Source organism: Lissotriton helveticus, chromosome 7 (genome assembly GCF_964261635.1).
Source record: "Lissotriton helveticus chromosome 7, aLisHel1.1, whole genome shotgun sequence".
Classification (NCBI taxonomy): domain Eukaryota; kingdom Metazoa; phylum Chordata; class Amphibia; order Caudata; family Salamandridae; genus Lissotriton; species Lissotriton helveticus.
Window position 1 is genome coordinate 1298280923 of NC_136068.1, and position 21325 is coordinate 1298302247.

The following is a 21325-nucleotide window of genomic DNA, read 5'->3' on the forward strand; positions in this document are numbered from 1 at the left end:
TGACCCTGCCAAGAGGCCCAGGTCCAACAGGGCCACTCCCAAGGACAGGGGCAAGGACAGTCAAAAGACAAAGGCACCTCAAAGGAGCAGGGAAAGTCCCAAGGGCAGGCCCACAACACAGGAAAGGGCCAATCCCAAGGACAGGGACAGGGACAGTCAAAAGACAAAGGCACCTCCTAAGAGCAGGGAGAGTCCCAAGGGCAGGCCCACAACAGAGGAAGGTCCATCTCCCAAGGGCAGGGACACACACAGAGAGCAGGTGTCTACTGGAGACAGGTACACCACAGACGACAAGTCTGCTGGCAGGAACAGGGCACCGACCAAGGCACAGGCAAAATCCAGAGACAACACTCCACCTACGGATAAGGCACTTCCTACGGACAAGGCTTCTGCCAGGGACATTGGCGCAGTCAAGGACAGGCATACATCACCCCTGGCTGCACTGCGGCTGATGTTTGCGAATGTACGCCAAACAGATGTCTCCGCGGCGGAGTCCCCCCATACCTTCACTCCCATCCAGGCCAGTCAGAAGCAGAGGAGGGAGTCCCCTGTTGTTGCATCCCCCATTACACATGATTCTGAGTCCAGGCGGCAGGCACACAGCAAACGACAAGCAGGCTCCAGCACGTCCCCAGAAACCCGATCCCCGGGTGGAGATGCTCCACCTATGGTGGGTGATATTTGTTTAGAGTCACCACCACTTGCCAGTCCTGTCCTGTCCAGGGTGCACTCACATATCCCTAAGAAACGCAGACACACACCATTGACACCTGCCCACCCCGATGTCGCTCAAGGTCAGCTGTCCCCAGCTCCCAGGGCCACCCTGCCTCCTGGCCCATACAGCCCTGTGGCTCATCATTTCAGTGGTCCCAGTGCCGCAGGTGCAGTTGACTCTCATGTATCAGATGGTGACACTGTGTCTGTTGTTTGCTGTCATGCATCATGTAATAGCACTGTCTCAGTTGTGCCCTCTCCTGTTGCAGGTCCTGGCAGTGTATCTGGGCCTATGGCTCATGTGTCAGTGAGTAGATCTGTGGCTGTGTTGCACACTCCTGTTTCTGGTGCTGGCAGTCTGTCTGGGTCAGTGGCTCACGTGTCAGTGACTACATCTGTGGCTGTGTCTCACATTCCTGTTTCTGGTGCTGGCAGTGTGTCTGGGTCTGTGGCCCATGTGTCTGTCACTCGGGCTGTGGCTGTGTCTCACACTCCTGGTGCTGGTGCTGGCAGTGTGTCTGGGTCTGTGGGCCATGTGTCTGTCACTCGGGCTGTGGCTGTGTCTCACACTCCTGTTGCTGGTGCTGGCAGTGTGTCCGAGGCAGGTAGTTCACGCAGTCCACCTGATTCTGTGATGTGAGGTGCTGATCACTTCACTCACATGTTATTTGACATGGTGTGTCCATTGTCCATTGAGAACAGCCTTGCACTGTTGTGGTCCCTGGGACGGGTTGGTTGGGACACGTACTTGTGCTGCCTCTGATGTACCTGCTCTGTTAAGCACAATGCCCTGTTGCTGTTCTGATACTGCATTCCTCCCTCTCGCGTGCTGCCTCTGATGTTCATGGTCTGGTAAGCACAATGCCCTGTTGCTGTTCTGATACTGCATTCTGCCCTCTCGTTTACTGCCAATGATGTACCTGCTCTGGTAAGCACAATGCCCTGTTGCTGTTCTGATACTGCATTCTGCCCTCTGATGTGCTGCCTCTGATGTACCTGCTCTGTTAAGCACAATGCCCTGTTGCTGTTCTGATACTGCATTCTGCCCTCTCACGTGCTGCCTCTGATGGACATGTTCAGTGCTATGGACTGTTGATGCAATTAGCCCCGCTCACGTGCTGCCTCTGATGGTCATGTTCAGTGCTATGGACTATTGATGCACTTAGCCCCTCTCACGTGCTGCCTCTGATGGACATGTTCAGTGCTATGGACTGTTGATGCACTTAGCCCCTCTCACGTGCTGCCTCTGATGGACATGTTCAGTGCTATGGACTGTTGATGCACTTAGCCCCTCTCACGTGCTGCCTCTGATGGACATGTTCAGTGCTATGGACAGTTGATGCACTTAGCCCCTCTCATGTGCTGCCTCTGATGGACATGTTCAGTGCTATGGACTGTTGATGCACTTAGCCCCTCTCACGTGCTGCCTCTGATGTACCTGCTCTGTTAAGCACAATGCCCTGTTGCTGTTCTGATACTGCATTCTGCCCTCTCACGTGCTGCCTCTGATGGACATGTTCAGTGCTATGGACTGTTGATGCACTTAGCCCCTCTCACGTGCTGCCTCTGATGGACATGCTCAGTGCTATGGACTGTTGATGCACTTAGCCCCTCTCACGTGCTGCCTCTGATGGACATGTTCAGTGGTATGGACTGTTGATGCACTTAGCCTCTCTCACGTGCTGCCACTGATGGACATGTTCAGTGCTATGGACTGTTGATGCACTTAGCCCCTCTCACGTGCTGCCTCTGATGGACATGTTCAGTGCTATGGACTGTTGATGCACTTAGCCCCTCTCACGTGCTGCCTCTGATGGACATGTTCAGTGCTATGGACTGTTGATGCACTTAGCCCCTCTCCCGTGCTGCCTCTGATGTACCTGCTCTGTGAAGCACAATGCCCTGTTGCTGTTCTGATACTGCATTCTGCCCTCTCGTTTACTGCCAATGATGTACCTGCTCTGGTAAGCACAATGCCCTGTTGCTGTTCTGATACTGCATTCTGCCCTCTGATGTGCTGCCTCTGATGTACCTGCTCTGTTAAGCACAATGCCCTGTTGCTGTTCTGATACTGCATTCTGCCCTCTGATGTGCTGCCTCTGATGTACCTGCTCTGTTAAGCACAATGCCCTGTTGCTGTTCTGATACTGCATTCTGCCCTCTGATGTGCTGCCTCTGAGGTACCTGCTCTGTTAAGCACAATGCCCTGTTGCTGTTCTGATACTGCATTCTGCCCTCTGATGTGCTGCCAATGATGTACCTGCTCTGTTAAGCACAATGCCCTGTTGCTGTTCTGATACTGCATTCTGCCCTCTCGCGTGCTGCCTCTGATGTTCATGGTCTGGTGCCCACTTTGCCCATGCTCACGCATACACTGTGATTATACCCCTATTATGTGCAATAAAGGTAGTCAATCATGTCTCGTGGTTTGTCGTTGCCATTCATGCTTGCGTACTACAAATGTGTATTCTATTTGCTTCTCATCAGTGGTTTCGGTAACATGACACTCCCCCTCCCTACGTCACGACCCTTGCAGGTATTCCCCTCCATGCAGCCCATGGTTTGTGCCTTACCTGCGTCGGCGTCCATGGTGGGCCAAGACTAGGACGTGGTGGATCGCGAAGAGCATCGGGAAAGCATGTAGCGCTGGGTCCATGGTGGCGAGCAGCTTGTGGTGGGTATCTCTGCTATGTATCTTTTCTTCGCTGTGGGGAATCCGCCGTGTTCAGACAGGTTGTTTTTCCGCTGCGGTTTTATGTGTAATTTCCGCCATCTTGATTTGGGGGACGGTCTTTGACGTCAGTACATACGGCGGAGTCTCAGGATGTGTTCCGTCTGCTGCGTGGTCGTGTGTAGTTGGGCGGCGGTGCGTGCTTTTCCGTCGCGGACGGAAATTTGATACTTTTTCCTATCCTGATATGGCGGACGGAGTGTCCGCGGCAAGCGGACACGGAAAAGGCATTTTCCGCGTACTCCAGGGCCGCGGTAGCTCCTCCGTCCGCCATCCTAATGAGCCCCTAAGTTTGGAGGAATGAGTAGGGATCCTCTTAAAATGAAATTACCTTCAAGACTCAATTCATCCTTTATTTTAGAAAAAGGAAGCAAATTTTTATCAAGTTGATTTTCCCTTGGCCATCCCACAGATATGAATCGTCTAAGAATTTCTTGAGAAGGCTCTTCTGCGGAAGCTTCCACCAAATCAGATTGAGAAATAACATTCTCCATAAAGTTTAAACCTTCAACCAGACTGATTACAACTTCTTTATCATCCAGCACAGAATCAAGTGCCGATTCCTGTAAGGGACACCTGGATAAAAAAATCTGCTTTAAAATTTTTACCTCCTGGTATGTGCCTCATGACAAAATTAAAATCATAAAGTTTGGAAAACAAGCGAACTAGCCTGGGAATGGCATTTCTTGTCCCTTTATCATTCCACATAAAAATTAGGGGCTTATGATCCGAAATCAAAGTAAATTCTTTACCCCAAACATAGGTGGAAAAATGCTTAACACCCCACACACAAGCTTGAGCCTCTTTTTCTATAGTGCTATAGTTCTTTTCAGAAGAAGAGAGTTGACGTGAAGCAAATGCAATTATATTTTCATTTCCATCAACCATCTGACTGAGAACAGCACCTAATCCACAATTACTAGCATCAACTGTAATGTACGAAGATTCATTTTGATTAAAGGGTTTGAGAGCTGGAGCAGTAATTATCAAATTTTTGAGTTTCTCAAAAGCCGAAGTTTGTTCATTGCCCCACATAAATTTAACCTTGTTCCTAGTTAACAATCTTAGAGGTTCACTAATCATTGCAAAATTTTGTACAAACCTTGAATAGAATTCGCTCAGCCCCGAGAAGGACCTCAATTGATCTTTATTAGTAGGTCTAGCACATTCCAGAATAGCCTTTAACAAATCCTGTGTGGGACTAATACCTCTTTGAGAAATGACATGACCTAGGTATTCAACCTGATCTAGAAGAAATTTACATTTTTGCTTCTTTACCGTCATACCATATTTGTGTAATATGCCTAAAACATGATCTAGTTTGATAAGATGTTCCTGTACCGAATTGGTAGAAATTAAAATTTCATACTGATAAGCCAAGACGTCTTTAACATCTCCAAACAATTGGAACATTAACTTCTGAAAAACAGAAGCCGCAGAGGCTAGGCCAAACGGCAACCTCAGAAATCTGAAAGCACCAAAAGGCGTATTAAATGCATTAAGGTCTCTGGAGTGTTCATGTAATTCAATTTGGTGGTATGTGGCTCTTGAAATCTATGGTGGAAAAAATCTTCGTTCCCTTTAACTGAGCCAACATGTCCTGAATGCGAGGTAAGGGAAAACAACCAATTTGAATATTCTTATTCAATGATCTCAGATCAATACACAGTCTGAGCTCATCACAATTCTTTTTAAGAGCGACTACAATGGGAGAAATCCAGAGTGAAGAATCAATTTGCTCAATAACTCCATCATTGCATAATTGATCAAGATGTTCTCTTAACTTATCTCTAATACTGAGAGGAACATGTCTAACTTTGTGAATGGTAGGAAAGGCATCCGGTTTCAAAATTATTTTATGTTCAAAGCCTTTCACTGAACCTAAAGTATCAGAGAAGACATCACGATGTTTATTAATCACAGCTTCTAATGACAAACCATCTGAAATCACAGAATTCACATTTTTGGAACGATCAAGAGAAATAGGATTATCAGTGCCAGGTCTTAACACCATGCCAAACTTCCCTTGATCCTTCCAACCAAGGATATTATAACCCTTGTTTGCTATGTATATTTTAGATTCAATGACCCTATCTTCAAAGGTAAGACTATCGTTAAAATAACCCATCATGACAATCTCCTGTCCATTAAAGGCTACTGTGCGAATGTCAGGGGGTATTAACTCAACATTTTTCCATACTTCAAAGAAAAATATATCAGATAGAATGGTGACAGGAGAACCCGAGTCAACTGTTACTTTGACAGGAATTTCTCCAATTTTCATATCACATACAGGATCACCACTGTCGGAGTCTTGAAGAGAATCAACCATATCAATGGATAATAATAATATCTTCTTAATGGATTCACTGTGCTTAACAATGCCCACCTCATTTAAATTATCTGTTTCAAGATACATCATTTTAAACTTGAATTTACATGCAGAAGCAAGATGTCCAATTTTCTTACAATTGGTGCATTGTTTCTTTAAAGCCGGGCAAGAAGGAGAGTTAGCAAGATGTGTTTTTGAACCACACCTGAAACACTGAAAAGATCTTTCAGCCTTCTTTGTCTCATTTTTGTTGAAAGGTTTGTCTTTATGAGAAACCTGAGTAAAGTGTTGAGACACTTTGTTTATTGACTCAGAAATAATAGGCTTAACTGGGTTAATATTAAGTTCTTTTGAAGCAGAGACAGATCTCTCAATGCCTCTTGCTAACTCTAAGGTATCCTCAAGTGAAGGGTTCCTACAGCATAAAAATATTTTTTGAATCTCATTGTTAAAACAATTTACTACAAGTTGGTCCCTTAGATATTGTTCAATAGGACCCTCAAACTCGCAAGAAGCAGCAAGAACTCTTAATTCAGCTAAGAAAGTGTCAATGCTTTCATATTCCCTCTGTTTTCTAGTCTTTCAACAATTATACTAGGTTGATCTTTAAAATGTTTTTCCAATCTAGCAATTGCTTCGGTGTATTCATTCCAATCATCGGATGGTGGACGCAATATTGGAGGTTGATGATCAAAAATTCTCTGTCCTTCTGCACCCAAAGCGCTATATAACATGGCATTTTTTCTGATGGGAGGAAATTTGACTCCGTCAATGGCTATAATATAGCTATTAAATGCTTTAAACCGTTGAAGCCATTTAATTTTAGGAGTTCCAGGCTCAGGGAGAAAAGGTGGAGTTATTAGAACAAACAAAGTCAGCGTTTTAAGCTTGAGGAAGTTCTGTGTAGATTCCTGCTGAGTTAAAGAATGCCGTTCGAAATCTCCGTTACATCTGATGTCACCAAGAACTTAAAGGCTGACTCGAGGTAATTTTAAAAGATGCAAAGTAAACAATATGTTCCGTGTGGACTTCTGCTGTGTCAAAAATTGCCGATTAATGTCTCCATCACAGTTAATGTCATAAAGATAAAAAGGCTGACTCGAGATAGTTTTAAAAATGAAATGAAAATAACGGTGAACAACACTTACAACGCAACTTTTACATCGCAGAGCCTTTACAACGCAACCATTACAAAGCAAACTATTACAACGCATTGCTCTGGGGGGCGCTCTAGGATAGGGAATAGGTTAATTTACTATCCAATAACCTTCCCTAGTGTCCACGGGGACTGGAGTTGGAATAGTAAATTAAACTATTCACTATCCAGCGCCCCAAAGCACTATGCGTTGTAATGGACTGCGTTGTAATACTTGCGTTGTAAAGGCATGCGATGTAAATGCATGCGTTGTAATGTCATACATACAAAAATAACGAAAGTTAAAAGGTGAAATGCAAAAGAGATGACATGCGAAGTAGTGAATCACTTGATTTATGCTGTGAGGTCGGAGAAAAGTGTCAACAGTTGGCAGTGTTGAAAGAGCATAAAAATGATTAAATGAAGCCAAGTTAGAAATCTTCACGGTAAAGTGTCAATAGAAGGCAGTTTCAAAAAGCAAAAACGATTTAATAAATGCAGCGAAGCTCCCAATAGTGAAATATTAATCCATTAAATATAGAGCTTGAGATGACATAAATAAATAGAAGGAAGCTCAAGTTGAGGATTAAACACTACGAGCCTGCATCGAATTAAATAATAGAAGTGCAGTAGAGTATAATTCAAAACTGCAGAAAATATTTAAAGTTGTTTGCTGTAGTTAGTTAATATATATTTATCAAAGTCACTTATCTCAAAATGAAGAATATGAGCTTCTTAAAGATGAGTAGAATTTTCATAAAATATGAAACACTGTAGGTCTGCAGGTAGGATCTTCTTTAGGCCAAAAGCGATGGGTCCAGAGAGTGCTGACTTGACCACCTCGTCGCCAAATTTATGTTGCATCCAATGAAGAGTTGAGAATGTATTGTAAATAAGAATAAGTTTATTCTTAAACAAGTACAGCACTGAGATCCAGGCAGAGTGTTTCTTCAATCAGCTACAGCTCATACTGGCTAGTACAAGCCCAACATTCTAAACTGCAAAGCTCTATTAATTGAAAGATGCATCAACAATACAGCAGTAGTTAAAGATACATGAATAGTAAAACAAAATAATGAATAAATAGAAATAATAAATAACCATAAGATATAACAATTGTCTACTTGGCTCTCTGCCCCTTCTGGTCACACACTACCCTTTCTCCTCACTGCCTTCTCTGCTCGTCTCTTCTCCTCACATACATTACCCAGTTCACCCTGCCTTTTCTGCTCAGACTGTCAGCTCAGCTGCATGCCCAGTCTGCTCACACACTGCCATCTCTCTGCCTGCCCCTTCTGGCAGGCGGTGACCTCTCTGCACCCTGTCCTATCAGCTCGCACCACGCCTTCTTTACAAGTGCCCTTCCTCTTCGCTCCTTGTCTCTTCTATACACAAACTTCCCCTTCCTCCCCCTCTGCTCACACTATCTTGCCTGCTCCCTCACCCGCTGCACACTCACTAACCCCTGTCCCTGACCACTATGATCACACACTGCCTCGCTGCACTCTCAGCCCTCTGCTAAGCTAAGTCTGTCTCTGCCTCTTCTTCTCACAAACTGACTGTCTGCACCATGTCCCTTTTGCTCACACACGCAACCTTTTCTGCCATCCTGCTCATACCATGTTCTCCTTGTACCTGTCCTCTTAACACGGATACAGCTGCCCTCTCAGCTGCTTGCAAGCTCTGCACACTTACAACCAGTACTTCTACTTCCAGACCCTTCCATTTACACAGTCCCCTTTGTTTCTACTCCATCTGCTCACACACCACAATCTGTGTCGCCTGTCCCTTCTTTTCCAGTGTTCCCCTTCTGTGGACACGCTACACTGTCCATTCTGCTTACACATTGCACTCACTGCTCCCTGCCATCTCTACACACGAACATTTGTTCCAGATCCTCATGTTCACATACTGTTCCATCTACTCTGATTACTTGGCTAATACCTTCCCATTTCCCTCCACTGCTCCCTGCTCTCTATGCTACACACCGCCCCCTCTTCCACCTGCCCTTGCTGCTCACACACTACCATATTTGCTTCCAGCCTCTGCCCTCTCTGCTGCTTGCAGTTTCTGAACCTCATTATGAATACACCCCATTCGCACCCAGGGTTGTTACCAAGGTACAAATTAGGGGTGGATGTGGATGGACAGAGTCCCCCCTCCTCCACCATATTGGGGTTTGCCTCACAGCTGCATGCAGTGTGCTGTGAAATATATTGTTTACCATTTAGTGGGCTTACAACCCACCCACGGCATACCATTGGTTGTTTTTGTTGCCACTCTTATTTGCATTCTTTCGATTGCTTAGCTTCTGTAGACTTTCCTTCCTTTCTTGTGTTAGCTCCTCTCTGGAACATGGGCCAATTACACATGTTCTCTGTCTTTTTTGGAGGTTGCTTTTTTTTTTTAAACAAGTTTCAGTTTATACCTGAATGTGTAATGTGCTTTCCTCCTCCTTATTAATTTTGCTTTTGCCCTGTCTGCCATCTCTAGTAATGCATTAGTTATATTACGATACTACTCAGGCACATTAAATTATGCTCTGTAATTGTGAAAACGGGAGATAGATGCTTTCAAAAGACGCATTTTCATTTTGAAGAATGCTTTCAAAAGATTAGTTTTATTTTATATTGATTGGGTTTCTTACTTTCAAAAGATGAACTTTGTATTTTACATTGGGTTTTCTTAACAATTAATCAACTCATGACAATGCATGTTTTTGCACATCGCTCCAGCAGAAATGTCACATTTTCAGATACTTTACGGCTGCATATTTATGTTGCTTTCACCTTATTTGACATCTCTATCGACAATGTACAATTGTACTACTGTAGCTACTCCACCATATGCCACTCCACTCCGCTGTACTCTATGCCAATCCACACAATCCCTCTTTATGGAGCACTGTTCCACTCCACTCTTCGCCACTCTACCCAACGTTACTCCTATCTATGCCACACCACTCCACGCTACTCTACTCTGTTCCCCGCCACTCTTCGCCACTATACCCAACGTTATTCCTATCTATGCCACACCACTCCACGCTACTCTACTCTGTGCCACTCTACTCTTTGCCACTCAACACCACTTCACTTTACACCACTCTATTCCACTCATCTCCACTCTACGCCATACCACTCTACTCTACAGCACCGCTGTACTCTACTCTACAGCACCGCTGTGCGCCGCTCTTCACCACTCTACTCTGTGGCACTCCACTCTTCTCTCCACCACTCTACCCTACAGCACTCCACTATACATCACGCCACTCAACTTTAAGCCACTCACTCAATTAGCACTCTATGACACTTCACGCCACTCTACTCTAAGCCACTCCACTCAATGGCACTCTATGCCACTTCATGCCACTCTACGCTATGCCACTTCACTCTACCATTCCTCTCTACTCCACTCTATGCCACTTTACTCCATTCCACTGTTTTTCAATCTAATCCATGCCACTCTACACCACTCTACGCCACTCTACTCTCCTCCACGCCACTACACTCAACACCACTCTATATTACGCTCCTTTACACTATTCTACTCTATACTATGCCTCTCTACTGTATGTTGCCCTATTGTAAGTCACTCTACTGTAGGCCACTCCATGCTACACCATGCTACTATATGCCACTCCACTCCAGTATATGAAATGCCACACTACGCCACTCTACTCTCTCACTCCACCTATGCCATTCTACTCTACACCACTTCATTTCACTATACACCACTCAATGCCACTTTACTCCACTCTTCTCTACGCCACTCTACTTACTGTATGTCACTCCGTGCTACTCCATGTCACTCAACTCTACTCTATTCTATGCAATTTACTTTGATCTACCCTACTCCACTCTATGCAACTCTACTATACACCACTCTATACTATGCCACTCCACTCTGCGCCACTCCAGGCTATTCCACGCAACTCCACACCGCTCCAAGTAACTCTACTCCACACCACACAATGCCACTCTATGGCACTGTATGCCACTTTACTTCATTCTAATCTGCCACTCCACACAAATCCACTCCGCTTTATGCCACTCCACTCTATGCCCCTCCCATACACTTCTCACTCTGTGCCGTTCTACTCTATGCCACTATATGCTACTCAACTCTACGCCACCATATACATTGCCACTCTACGCTATGCTACTCTATGTCACTCTTCTCTATGCTAGGCTGCTCTATTTTATGCCACCCTACCAGCCGCAGCCCGTGCAGGTAAGAACAGGGCCTGGGTGAGGGGGGATTTCGACATACGACAATGAGGTAAAATTAATAAATTTTTCCTCGTCATCTGTCGAAATCCGCCAGGTCCCACCGCTGCACCACTCTTACCTGCACGGGCCGCGGCTGCACTCTACTGTACGTCACTCCACACTGCACCACTCGACTTTACTCTGCGACACACCATGTTACTCAACGCCTCTCCACTCTATGCCACACCACTAAATTTAGCAGTGCTGAACAGCAGGCGTGCTGCTGTAAAAAGACATTGACAACGCCAATATTTGTCACATAGGCGAGACCTAGTGGTTTTAGACATGAGACACTGTTCCCCTGAGGCCAAAGCTGAGAGACACCACCTTGTGTCCCAGTACTGCAGGCGCTTGCATTTGTAAACACTGCATGTTTAACCTGGCCTCAGGGTGCTTGTAAACCTCCATCCCACCGGTATCATCCCGGATGCTATTATTTGCGAGAATGGGCCCGAAGGGTTTATGGTGGCATTTCTTATTTGAGGAGCAGAAACCTTTCCATCATTTACCCTTCTATTGCAAATGCGAAGCACTTTTGTGCTTTGTAGATGAAATTAACACCAGGAAACAAACGTGCATTAACAGCAAATGCAATGTGTAAAAAACAGCCAACATATTTAGTTTACTCACTAAAAAGCAATAATAACATGCAATTACTGAGTTCCAGGTGTCCATTTAAAAATATAGTCAAAGCTCACTTTAAAATGGGGAAAAATGACAAGTGTTTGATAGAAAGTAAAACGTTAAAATGTTATTCTCACGTTTGCTTCTATGTCATTTCTAAGAGAGGATCACAGGGGCATGAAATCACGTCTTGTAAGATTGTGAATCGCATATAATGTTTTTAGTACCATGCCCTGGCTCTTACCAATCTCCCGTCTCCGTCGGCTCCGCTCTGCGCCCCCGTCCAGTATGTGCGTGAGAAGCTCGGGGTTGAAGGTGGCGGAGGCGCGCTCCCGCTGCAGGTCTGGGTGCGCGGGCATGGTCCGGGTAAAAGGCGTTCCTGGGCTGCGGGGCTCTGAGACCTGTGGGGCGGCTCGGTACGGCACGGCACGGTGGTGCTGGAATGACGGGGCCTCGTGCGCAGCAGCTCCTTATTCTTCTACTCCTGGCGACTGCTGCCCTTGAACACACGGCACGGGAGGCGCAGCACAGCCCCGCCCCCTACCTGTTTGGAACTGTCAAATTAAGTCTTACACCGTCCCATGCTAAGCCTGAACACATGGTGAGAGGAAAATCAAAAGTGGAAAAAAACATAGCCTTGGCCCCTCTTCATTGCGAAAGTCTACTACTGCTTCTTGTTTTCCGGATAAATATTTAATCAAGTGTACATATTGAACACCTATAACTCGCATTTTTTTTACCTTTAGTAACTAATCAGCGTATGCTCAAATTATCCAGTAAGTTTCTGGGTTTCACATTGATAAGCAACTGACGCAGTTACACACTTTATCGTTTTTCTTTAGCTGCAGTGGGTTTTTTTTCCACGCAGAGCGCTATGCACTGCTCTGGCGTGGCCGCTAAACTCCTGCATTGGTGAACGATTCTATAGGCCACTGGCCACATGTACAACTGATTTATTTTGAGAGTCCCGAATTGCGACTTTTTGCAACACGGAATTAGGAAATCGCAAAATACGATGTGCCAACGACTCCTAATGGGGTCCCTATTGAACTACCTCATCAATATTCATGTGGTAGGTCGCAATTTGCGACCCACTGGGAATCTCTAAAAACACAGGGATGGTGGTCGCAAAATAAGGTTTGTACATGTCAAAAGGCTATTTAGCCGATGCTAAACAGCTCGATTCTCCGTTTCTTAACCGCTAAAAACATTTGTTCAATAGGCCCTATGTTTTTAGGTCTCGCCTCTCAATGCGCATGCGCATTGAGCAGAGCGAGACTATAGGGGCTTAAATAAGCTTTACCTAGACTGGCGATTTGATGCTGTGCCCGTGAGCTTTTAGGTCAATGCGCAAGCGCATTGACCTAAAATGCGCGTGCACATCATCAAATCGCCATCTGTTCCCCAGCAGCACTCCTCCCACACCTTTGAAGTGAAGCTTAGCTTCACTTCAAAGGCCCCTGCTGCTTCACACCCTCATCGCCGCTCTCCCCGCTCCGCCCCCTCCCCTGCCCGCCGTGTGGCATTTCTCCTCCCCCGCCCCTTCTCTGCCTTCCCTCCGTCTTGTTTTCCTAGCACCCTCCCACCCCCCACCCCCACCCCCCTGTCCCCTACCAGCCTCCACTGAATGTTCCAATTTTTTCTGTGAAAGTAACTGGGCTCGTGAGAAGTTACGCTTTTCTCCTTCCAGTCCTAATGTGCATTGAGTGCGGCTCCGGCAGCTTCCAGTTCTGCAGCACTTCGTCTATTGCTTTTGGAAAGCTGCATTTCTGTAATTTTGGCTCTTCCCGCTCCGCCCCCTCCCCTGCCCGCCGTGTCGCTTTTCTCCTCCCCCTCCCCTTCTCTTCCTTCCCTCCGTCTTGTTTTCCTAGCACCCTTCCACCCCCCACCCCCCTGTCCCCTACCAGCCTCCACTGAATGCTCCGATTTTTTATACCAGTCTCAGTTTTCATAACATACGTGGTGGCGGGGAAGAGGGAATGGCAAGCTGGCTTATATTTTTACATATTCTAAAATTTCCAAGTATCGGAAAATGTGTAGTATTGAAACCCAACTTCACTCAGTTTTGCTCCTTTTTTGTATGTAAACAACTGAGAATTAAGCACAGATGTTGTGATTTTTAAAAAAAATATATATACGCATCGAGTCCTAAATACATTTTACACACCGAGCACGTGTCCTTTCACTACTGTTTCCCCCTTTAGCGTGCTTCTGATTTCAAGAGGCAGTTTTCATTCTAGCAGTTGCATCATGTCATGTGATGCTGTGTGCAACGTAAAGCACCTAAAAATAAGACGAGGTTGAAGGTAGCTCTCTGAAAGGGACGGGTGAGTTTTGCTTGGTCATTTTCGTTAACCAATCAGCCTTTTAACATCAAATGGCCAGGGCGTTTTTCTTCATTTCCTGCTATTGTCTGGATTGTTTCTAGGTTTCAGTAACTGTACTTGTGAAAGGTACAGGTAGTATTTTTTTCTTACTAAAGTTTTGGAAAATACATAAATGAGGCAAAAGCTAGCACTTATGAGTTATACGTAAGAGCATTTTCTTGGCTAGTAAACAAGCCTAACACTATGGCTCGAGCGAAATAAGTGCAGACTGGCCAAATGTGTGGCAAGGTCTCGAGTGACATTTCTGATTTCATGTTGAATTATAGTTTTGAAAACGGCTATGATGTTAATGGTAAAATTAACCAGGGCACGTGTAGCCAGCCTGCTCTTATGAAGAGTGCTGTCACATTGATAACCTTGGCAGATTGCTGGCAAATTACATTTGTCCGAAGCCAGCCATAGTATGGTGTGTGCTTCCCCCAGGTACTATGTACAATGCCTTTCGGTGGGATTGACACCGTAATGTGAAGACATGTTTCTGTAATAAGCCTGTCGATCATCTGCGTCAGTTGTTGATGGCAACTTCTGCTGTGCTTAACTAAATCATGTGGTTTGTATATCAGCCTTAATTAGCTTCATGTGAAATGGCTAGAATGAAACTGGAGTTCTTTTACTTCTGCTTGTCACACCACTTAATGTAGTAGTACTCTGTGCTGCAGGTAAACCGCAGATGTGGCCTAACGACCAGAGCTGCCATCTAAGTCACGTAAATACAAAACATGTATTACAAATGCTATAGGTGTCACATTCGCGAAAGTTATAACTATTGGCATTGTAAATGACAAAGCTATCAATTTAGCTATTTTAAAAACCAACACATAAATAAAATATTTTTCATTTACAAGACCAATAGCTACAACTTTTCTACTGCGAGACCTATTGCATTTCCAATGCTTGTTTTTAATACTGAGCGCACATCCGGCCTAGTGCATTGCTGCCTAGGTTTCACATTGCTGCTCTAACTTCTCTCTTTCATGTGTTTAATTTCTTTTATAGCGCTCCTTACACCAGTGTAGGGTGTTGGAGCACTTTACATCATACTTACTGTCATTATACGGAGACAAATAATCATGTGTAATTCAGCCTACAAATATTATATAAAACAGTGAGGATTACAAGTTGTAGGAATGACATGTCCTCCATATTGGTAGGTATTATTATTATTCTTATATTTACTTTATTTGGTTATATCTTTAATTGAGGTTAAGAAGAGTAACAGATGTGCTGTATTAAAAATACTAGTCTATTGGGTCCGCCTCTGGAGTACACCAGAGCTAGTCGATTATAGGGATCCGCTTGATGAAGTATTAAAGTTGCCAGGTGCCAGGTCTCTTCCCTGGGTGCACTTGGATAGGGAAGTTAGGATTACATTGCTTCTGGACTAATCCCACCAGACTAAACAAAGCGGATAAAAACTTACTGAAAGCTTCTTATTGTCAGGTCTGCCGTGGTTGCTCCTCAGGATCGGATCGATGCTATAAAGGGGCCCACCTCTAGATCGTCCCAAGTCCGCCTGACAATTGTCACAGACTGTTAAGGAGATCAAGCGGGGGAAAACAGAGGTGTCCGGAGGGGAACAGCTGGGCAACTGGGACCTCAACCTGCAATTACAGAAGCAAGGGGTAAGTGCAATGACAACCCTAAAAGTGAAAACCTGCTAAGGAATATATCACATGGTACCTCACCTGTATATCCTACAGGCAGGCGTGAACGAAGGGAGAATCTACAGGGCTGCTTCTAAATCCCCTGGTATGTGCTACTAGAAGACATAAGACAGAGAACATTAGACAACCCCCATGTTCCCTCCCATCATGTGACCGGAATCTTGAAAAAACAACTTTGATATCAGGACACCTACCCAGCTTTGGGATATAGAATACCCAAAACAAATGCCCAAACTACAAACGAAAGGTGATCACATCCATTCACGGTCCGTACTCAACAAAAGGCTCCTCCTCCTAGGAATTGTATGATACTAATGTTCACTGGGCAAATCAGGAAGAGTCAACCCCAGTTATGATGCATACAATCCCTATTCGTTAGGTGTTGAAAGAAAAAAAGGAACAAAATATATGCCCAGCTTAAAGTATAAGCAAAGCGTCTCTACAGATCCTTCTCTGTAAGCGCTAATGAGTGATATAGTGCGATGACTGGTCTCGCGGCACCCAAGCCCAGGTGTCCTGCAAAACCCGGATCAAAATGCTCACTGACGGTCCTACATAGGACAAGTACACCAACACTTGGTTCCACCAGAGAGATTCTAACACCACACTTGTTTTGTTGGAAAAACCTGATACTCCGTAGACAGGTGTCCAAACGGGCGCTTCCTAAGCCCCACCAGAGTAATCCCAGGGATCGCAGGCACAGACTTCAGGGGACCTTTCCGTTGTAGGCGCTTCCTAAGCCCCACCAGGGTAATCCAAACAAACAAGTAAAGCACGCTGTTACACAGCGCTAGTAGCGGGCGCTACTAAACCCCACCTCAGGAATCCGATTACCGGACAAAAGCGAACAAACGCTTTCCGCCGCCGAAATCCAGAGAACCTTCCCAAAGGAGACAGGATACACAACCAGAGACTTTCCTCGCCAAACAGGAATAATCGGCAGCGCGCCCTCATTGAGACGCTGTATTATCCACTCCAGTCGCACAGCGTCATAGGAACGCGCCGCCGCAAAGGATCATGGGATATGTAGTTCCCCAACCTATTCAGTTCCAAAGAGCAGGCAGTGATTTACCAGCGGCCGGGGGAATCGTGACAGTACACCCCCCTCACGACATTCACTGACTGCCACCAGGCTTCCCAGGATGAGACATGTGGAATCTCCGTACCAGTCGAGGAGCATGAACAGCACCAACCGGCTCCCAAGAGTCCTCCTCCGGCCCGTATCCCTTCCAAGACACCAGGTACTGGAGTTTCCCTCTCACCCTACGAGCGTCCAGAATTTGCCGCACCTCGTACTCCACCTCCCGCTCAACCCTCACAGGCGCAGGTGTCACAGGGCCCGGACCCCGAGCAAGTTTGAGCAGCGAGACATGGAACACCGGGTGTATTCGGAAGTGTGAGGGGAGTTTCAATTTCACCGCCACCGGGTTGACATGGCGCATCACCTGGTACGGACCAATGAACCTTGGGTTGAAGACGCTGTACTTCCGGAAACGAATGTTCCGAGTGGACAGCCACACCCAATCCCCCTGCTTGTACCCAGGACAATGCCTTCGGTGTCTATCAGCCTGGGATTTGTATCTCAGTTTCGCTTTTTCAAGATTCCGTTTAGCATGCAATACCGTCTTCCTCAACTGCACTAATCTGGACTGCAACTGCGGAATAGGAGCATCAGTGACTGGTACACTCAAGGGGGCAAATCTGGGGTGAAACCCATATGTACAGAAAAACGGGGTATGCAAAGTAGAGGAATGAACTGCGTCATTATAAGCCACCTCAGCAGACCACAACCATTCCACCCACGCCTCAGTAGTGGTATCAACAAAACACCGCAGGTATTGCTTGAGGGTCTGGTTCAACCTTTCGGTCTGCCCATCCGTTTGTGGATGGAAGCTGGTGGACAAAAAAGAGGCAATGCCTAATCGGTCACACCAGACCCTCCAGAATTTTGCGGTGAATTGTGCTCCCCTATCGGAAACGATAACCTTGGGAAGGCCATGCAACCGAATCACATGAACTAGCAGGGTATGGGCTAATTGGCTAGCTGAGGGAACCCCTTTACAGGCGATGAAGTGGCCCATCTTTGTTAAGTAGTCCACAACGACTATGATAGCCGTCATCCCTTGGTCTTTAGGGAGACCCACCACGAAATCTACAGAGAAGCTCTCCCAAGGGCTCACAGGAGTGGGCATGGTTTGTAACAGCCCTTGTGCTGGTCGATGATCGCTTTTAGCTTGCGAACAGATGTCACATCGCTGAACCCAAGCATACACATCCGGTCTGATTGTTGGCCACCAATAGGATCGTAGCAGTTTTTCCAAAGTTTTCTTCCCTCCAGTGTGTCCGGCACATGGCAGATTGTGGCACCATTGAAAGACTTGTTGCCTTAAGGCGAGCGTGGGGAGAAGTAGCTGGGACCCCTTTCTCGGCAATCCTTGCCGTATTCTCCATTCCGGGTGTAGACGGATCCACGCTTTCCAAGCAAAGGTCTGGATACCTCTCATGACCTTGCGGAGAAACTCATCCGTGTGGATCACCCCTACCACTTGTTGAGGTTCTATGATGCTGGTCTCTGGGGACGCCGTCAATTCTGGATGACTTTCTTGCCGCGTGAGAGCATCGGCTTTCCGATTGTCACAACCCGGACGGTAAGTAACCATGAAACGGAATTCCGAAAAGAAGAGCATCCATCTTAGTTGTCTGGGGGTGAGGTGTCTGGCTGCTCGCATAAACTGTAGATTACGGTGGTCGGTGTATACAGTGATTTGGTGTGAAGCGCCCATTAGCCAATGCCTCCATTCCATGAAGGCGTCTTTGATTGCGAGCAGTTCCTTCTCAGCGATGGTATAGTTGCGTTCTGCTGGATTTAACTTGCGCGACATGAAGGCGATGGGGTGGAGATGGCCGGTACTCTCATTCCTTTGCGAGAGAACTGCTCCCACCGCTAGTTCTGACGCGTCAGCCTCTACCACGAAGGGGAGGTCCGGGTCGGCATGGACCAGTATCGGTGCCGACGTGAACGCGGTTTTCAACCGATCAAAAGCGTTCTGTTCTTCCTTCCCCCATACAAAGGGGGTGTTCTTCCGAGTCAGTTTTGTGAGCGGTGTTACCAAATCAGAAAAGTGCGAAACGAACCTCCGATAGAAGTTCGCGAATCCAAGGAGTTTTTGGATGTCTTTCACAGAGGTGGGTCTTGGCCACTCCACAATGGCCCGTACTTTCCTTTCGGCCATTATCTGCCCCGATGGAGTGAGCATGACTCCCAGGAATTCCACCGTGGTGACGTGAAACTCACATTTTGTTAGCTTGCAGTACAGTTGATTTTGTTTTAAGGCCTCCAGCACCTGACTCACATGTTTGATATGTTCTAGTTCATCATTCGAGTATATTAAAATGTCATCTATGTAGACTACTACAAAGATATCCAAGTAGTCTCTCAGTACCTCGTTAAGGAAAAACTGGAAGGAGGCAGGGGCGTTGCATAGCCCAAAGGGCATAACCAGGTACTCACAAAGCCCGTACCTTGTTTTAAACGCGGTTTTCCATTCATCGCCTGCACGTATGCGCACCAAATGATAGGCTCCCCTCAGGTCCAATTTCGTATAGATCCTGGCCGATCTTACTTGCTCTAACAACACCGGTATCAATGGGAGAGGGTATTGATTCTTTGTTGTTATGGCGTTTAACACCCTGTAGTCAATACAACAGCGTAATTCCCCATTGGCCTTTGGAATAAAGAAAAGCGGGGAGGCTGCTGGAGATCTTGATGGTCGGATGAATCCCAAGGCAAGGAGATTATCCAAATATTCCCGAAGATGTTTTGTTTCAGGTTGTGACAACGCATAGATTCGACCACAAGGAACCACTGACCCTGGTATTAGGTCAATGCGGCAGTCATATTCTCTATGCGGAGGAAGGACTTCTGCTTTCACTTTACTGAATACCTCCTCATACTCCTGGTAACATCGAGGAAGCTCTACCTCTTTTTCAGCGGCTGTAGAGATCATATGAGTAACCGCAAGTATCCTGGAAGGTCGAGGAGACTCCTGGAGGCAGTGGTCTATGCAATAAGAGGAGGAGAATACCAAAGACTGTTCATTCCATTTTATGGTGGGTTCATGCTTCTTCAGCCAAGGGAGTCCCAATATTATTCCATAGGTAGGGGCTTGGATGAGGTTAAACGAAAGCTGCTCCACATGATAACCCCCATACCACATCTCGTACTCCGGGGTGTGCTGGGTGATAGGACCAGATTCCAACACATGACCGTCTACTGCAAATACGTCTTCGGAGACAGATTTATCTACCGGAGTTACTCCCAACTTCCTTGCTTCAGTCAAGTCCATAAAGCAACCTGTGGCTCCCGAATCTACCATGGCACGGACCTGCTTAGGGTGTTGGTCGATCCATAATTCTATGTCCACGAAGAACAGATGGTTTCCCTCGAAGTCCTCCTCTGTTATTGAAGGGATAAAATGTACACTTGAGTCCCTCCCTTCCTTTGGACTCAAGCGTTTGAGTTTTCCGACCCTTTGTCCACTGTGGATACTACTCCTTGTCCTGCACGATAGCGTCCTCCCTTTGGTTTCACAGGACATTCGCGCAGAAAGTGTCCTTTTTTTCCACAGTACAGACACAGCCCGAATTTGCGACGATGTTCTCTTTCACTCGCTGTGAGGGATGCTCTCACCACCCCAATGTCCATGGGTTCAGGTTTAGCCTCGGCTTTCTCCCCACCGGTTGGTTTCTCCCCGAACAACAAAGGCCTGTCCTTTCTTCCCGTCTCTCCTTTTCTCTCTCTCAACCGGTGGTCCAAACGTAAGGCCAAATCTATTAGGGCCGCACATGTGGTAGGCTGGGGTTCAACTTGTGCTATGACGTCTTTTAGGTTGTCTGTGAGCCCTTGGTAGAACAGAACCAACTGTTTGGATTCAGGCCAATCGGTTTCAGCAATTAACCTCCTGAAATGGTTTAGATATGTCACTATATCGGAATTACCTTGCTTAAGGACAAGCAACTCCTTATCTGCGGAAAAGGTTTCCGCTCTCCTGTCGAATGTTTTTTCAAATTCGGCACGAAACAAGTCCCAATCGTACAGGATCCCGTCGTTATTCCGGACAATAGGGACCGCCCACTGAGCTGCCTCTCCACCCAAATAGGAAATCAGAAAGGAAACCCGTGATTGGTTGGTAAGAAAACATTTAGGCTTACAGGTGAAATGCAACATCACCTGGGTCATGAACACCTGCACCTTCTTTCTATCTCCCATAAACCTTTCCGGGGGAGCTAAGGGTACAGGGGAGGGCATTTCAACCACCACTGATGCAGGCTGAGGGGCAGGGTTTCCTGCATCAAACGGATTCCGCTGCATGGCATCCATCCGTGCCTGCAACGCTGCGGTATCCTGGCGGGAGGCGGCTAGTTCCGCCTGTACTAAGCCTAATGCGGTCAGTACCTCATCCAAGGAGGC

General features: G+C 46.3%; 1 protein-coding gene across 1 annotated transcript in view; it reads right to left on the reverse strand.

The window, feature by feature from the left end:
• Positions 1-12215, reverse strand: part of LOC144767358 (peroxisomal acyl-coenzyme A oxidase 1-like) — a 575229-nt gene extending 563014 nt beyond the window's left edge. Inside the window, exon 1 of the mRNA XM_078650828.1 lies at positions 12049-12215. Coding sequence (XP_078506954.1) covers positions 12049-12163 — 115 coding nt within the window. The 5' untranslated portion in view covers positions 12164-12215. The remainder of the gene's footprint in view (positions 1-12048) is intronic.
• Positions 12216-21325: the final 9110 nt, after the last annotated feature.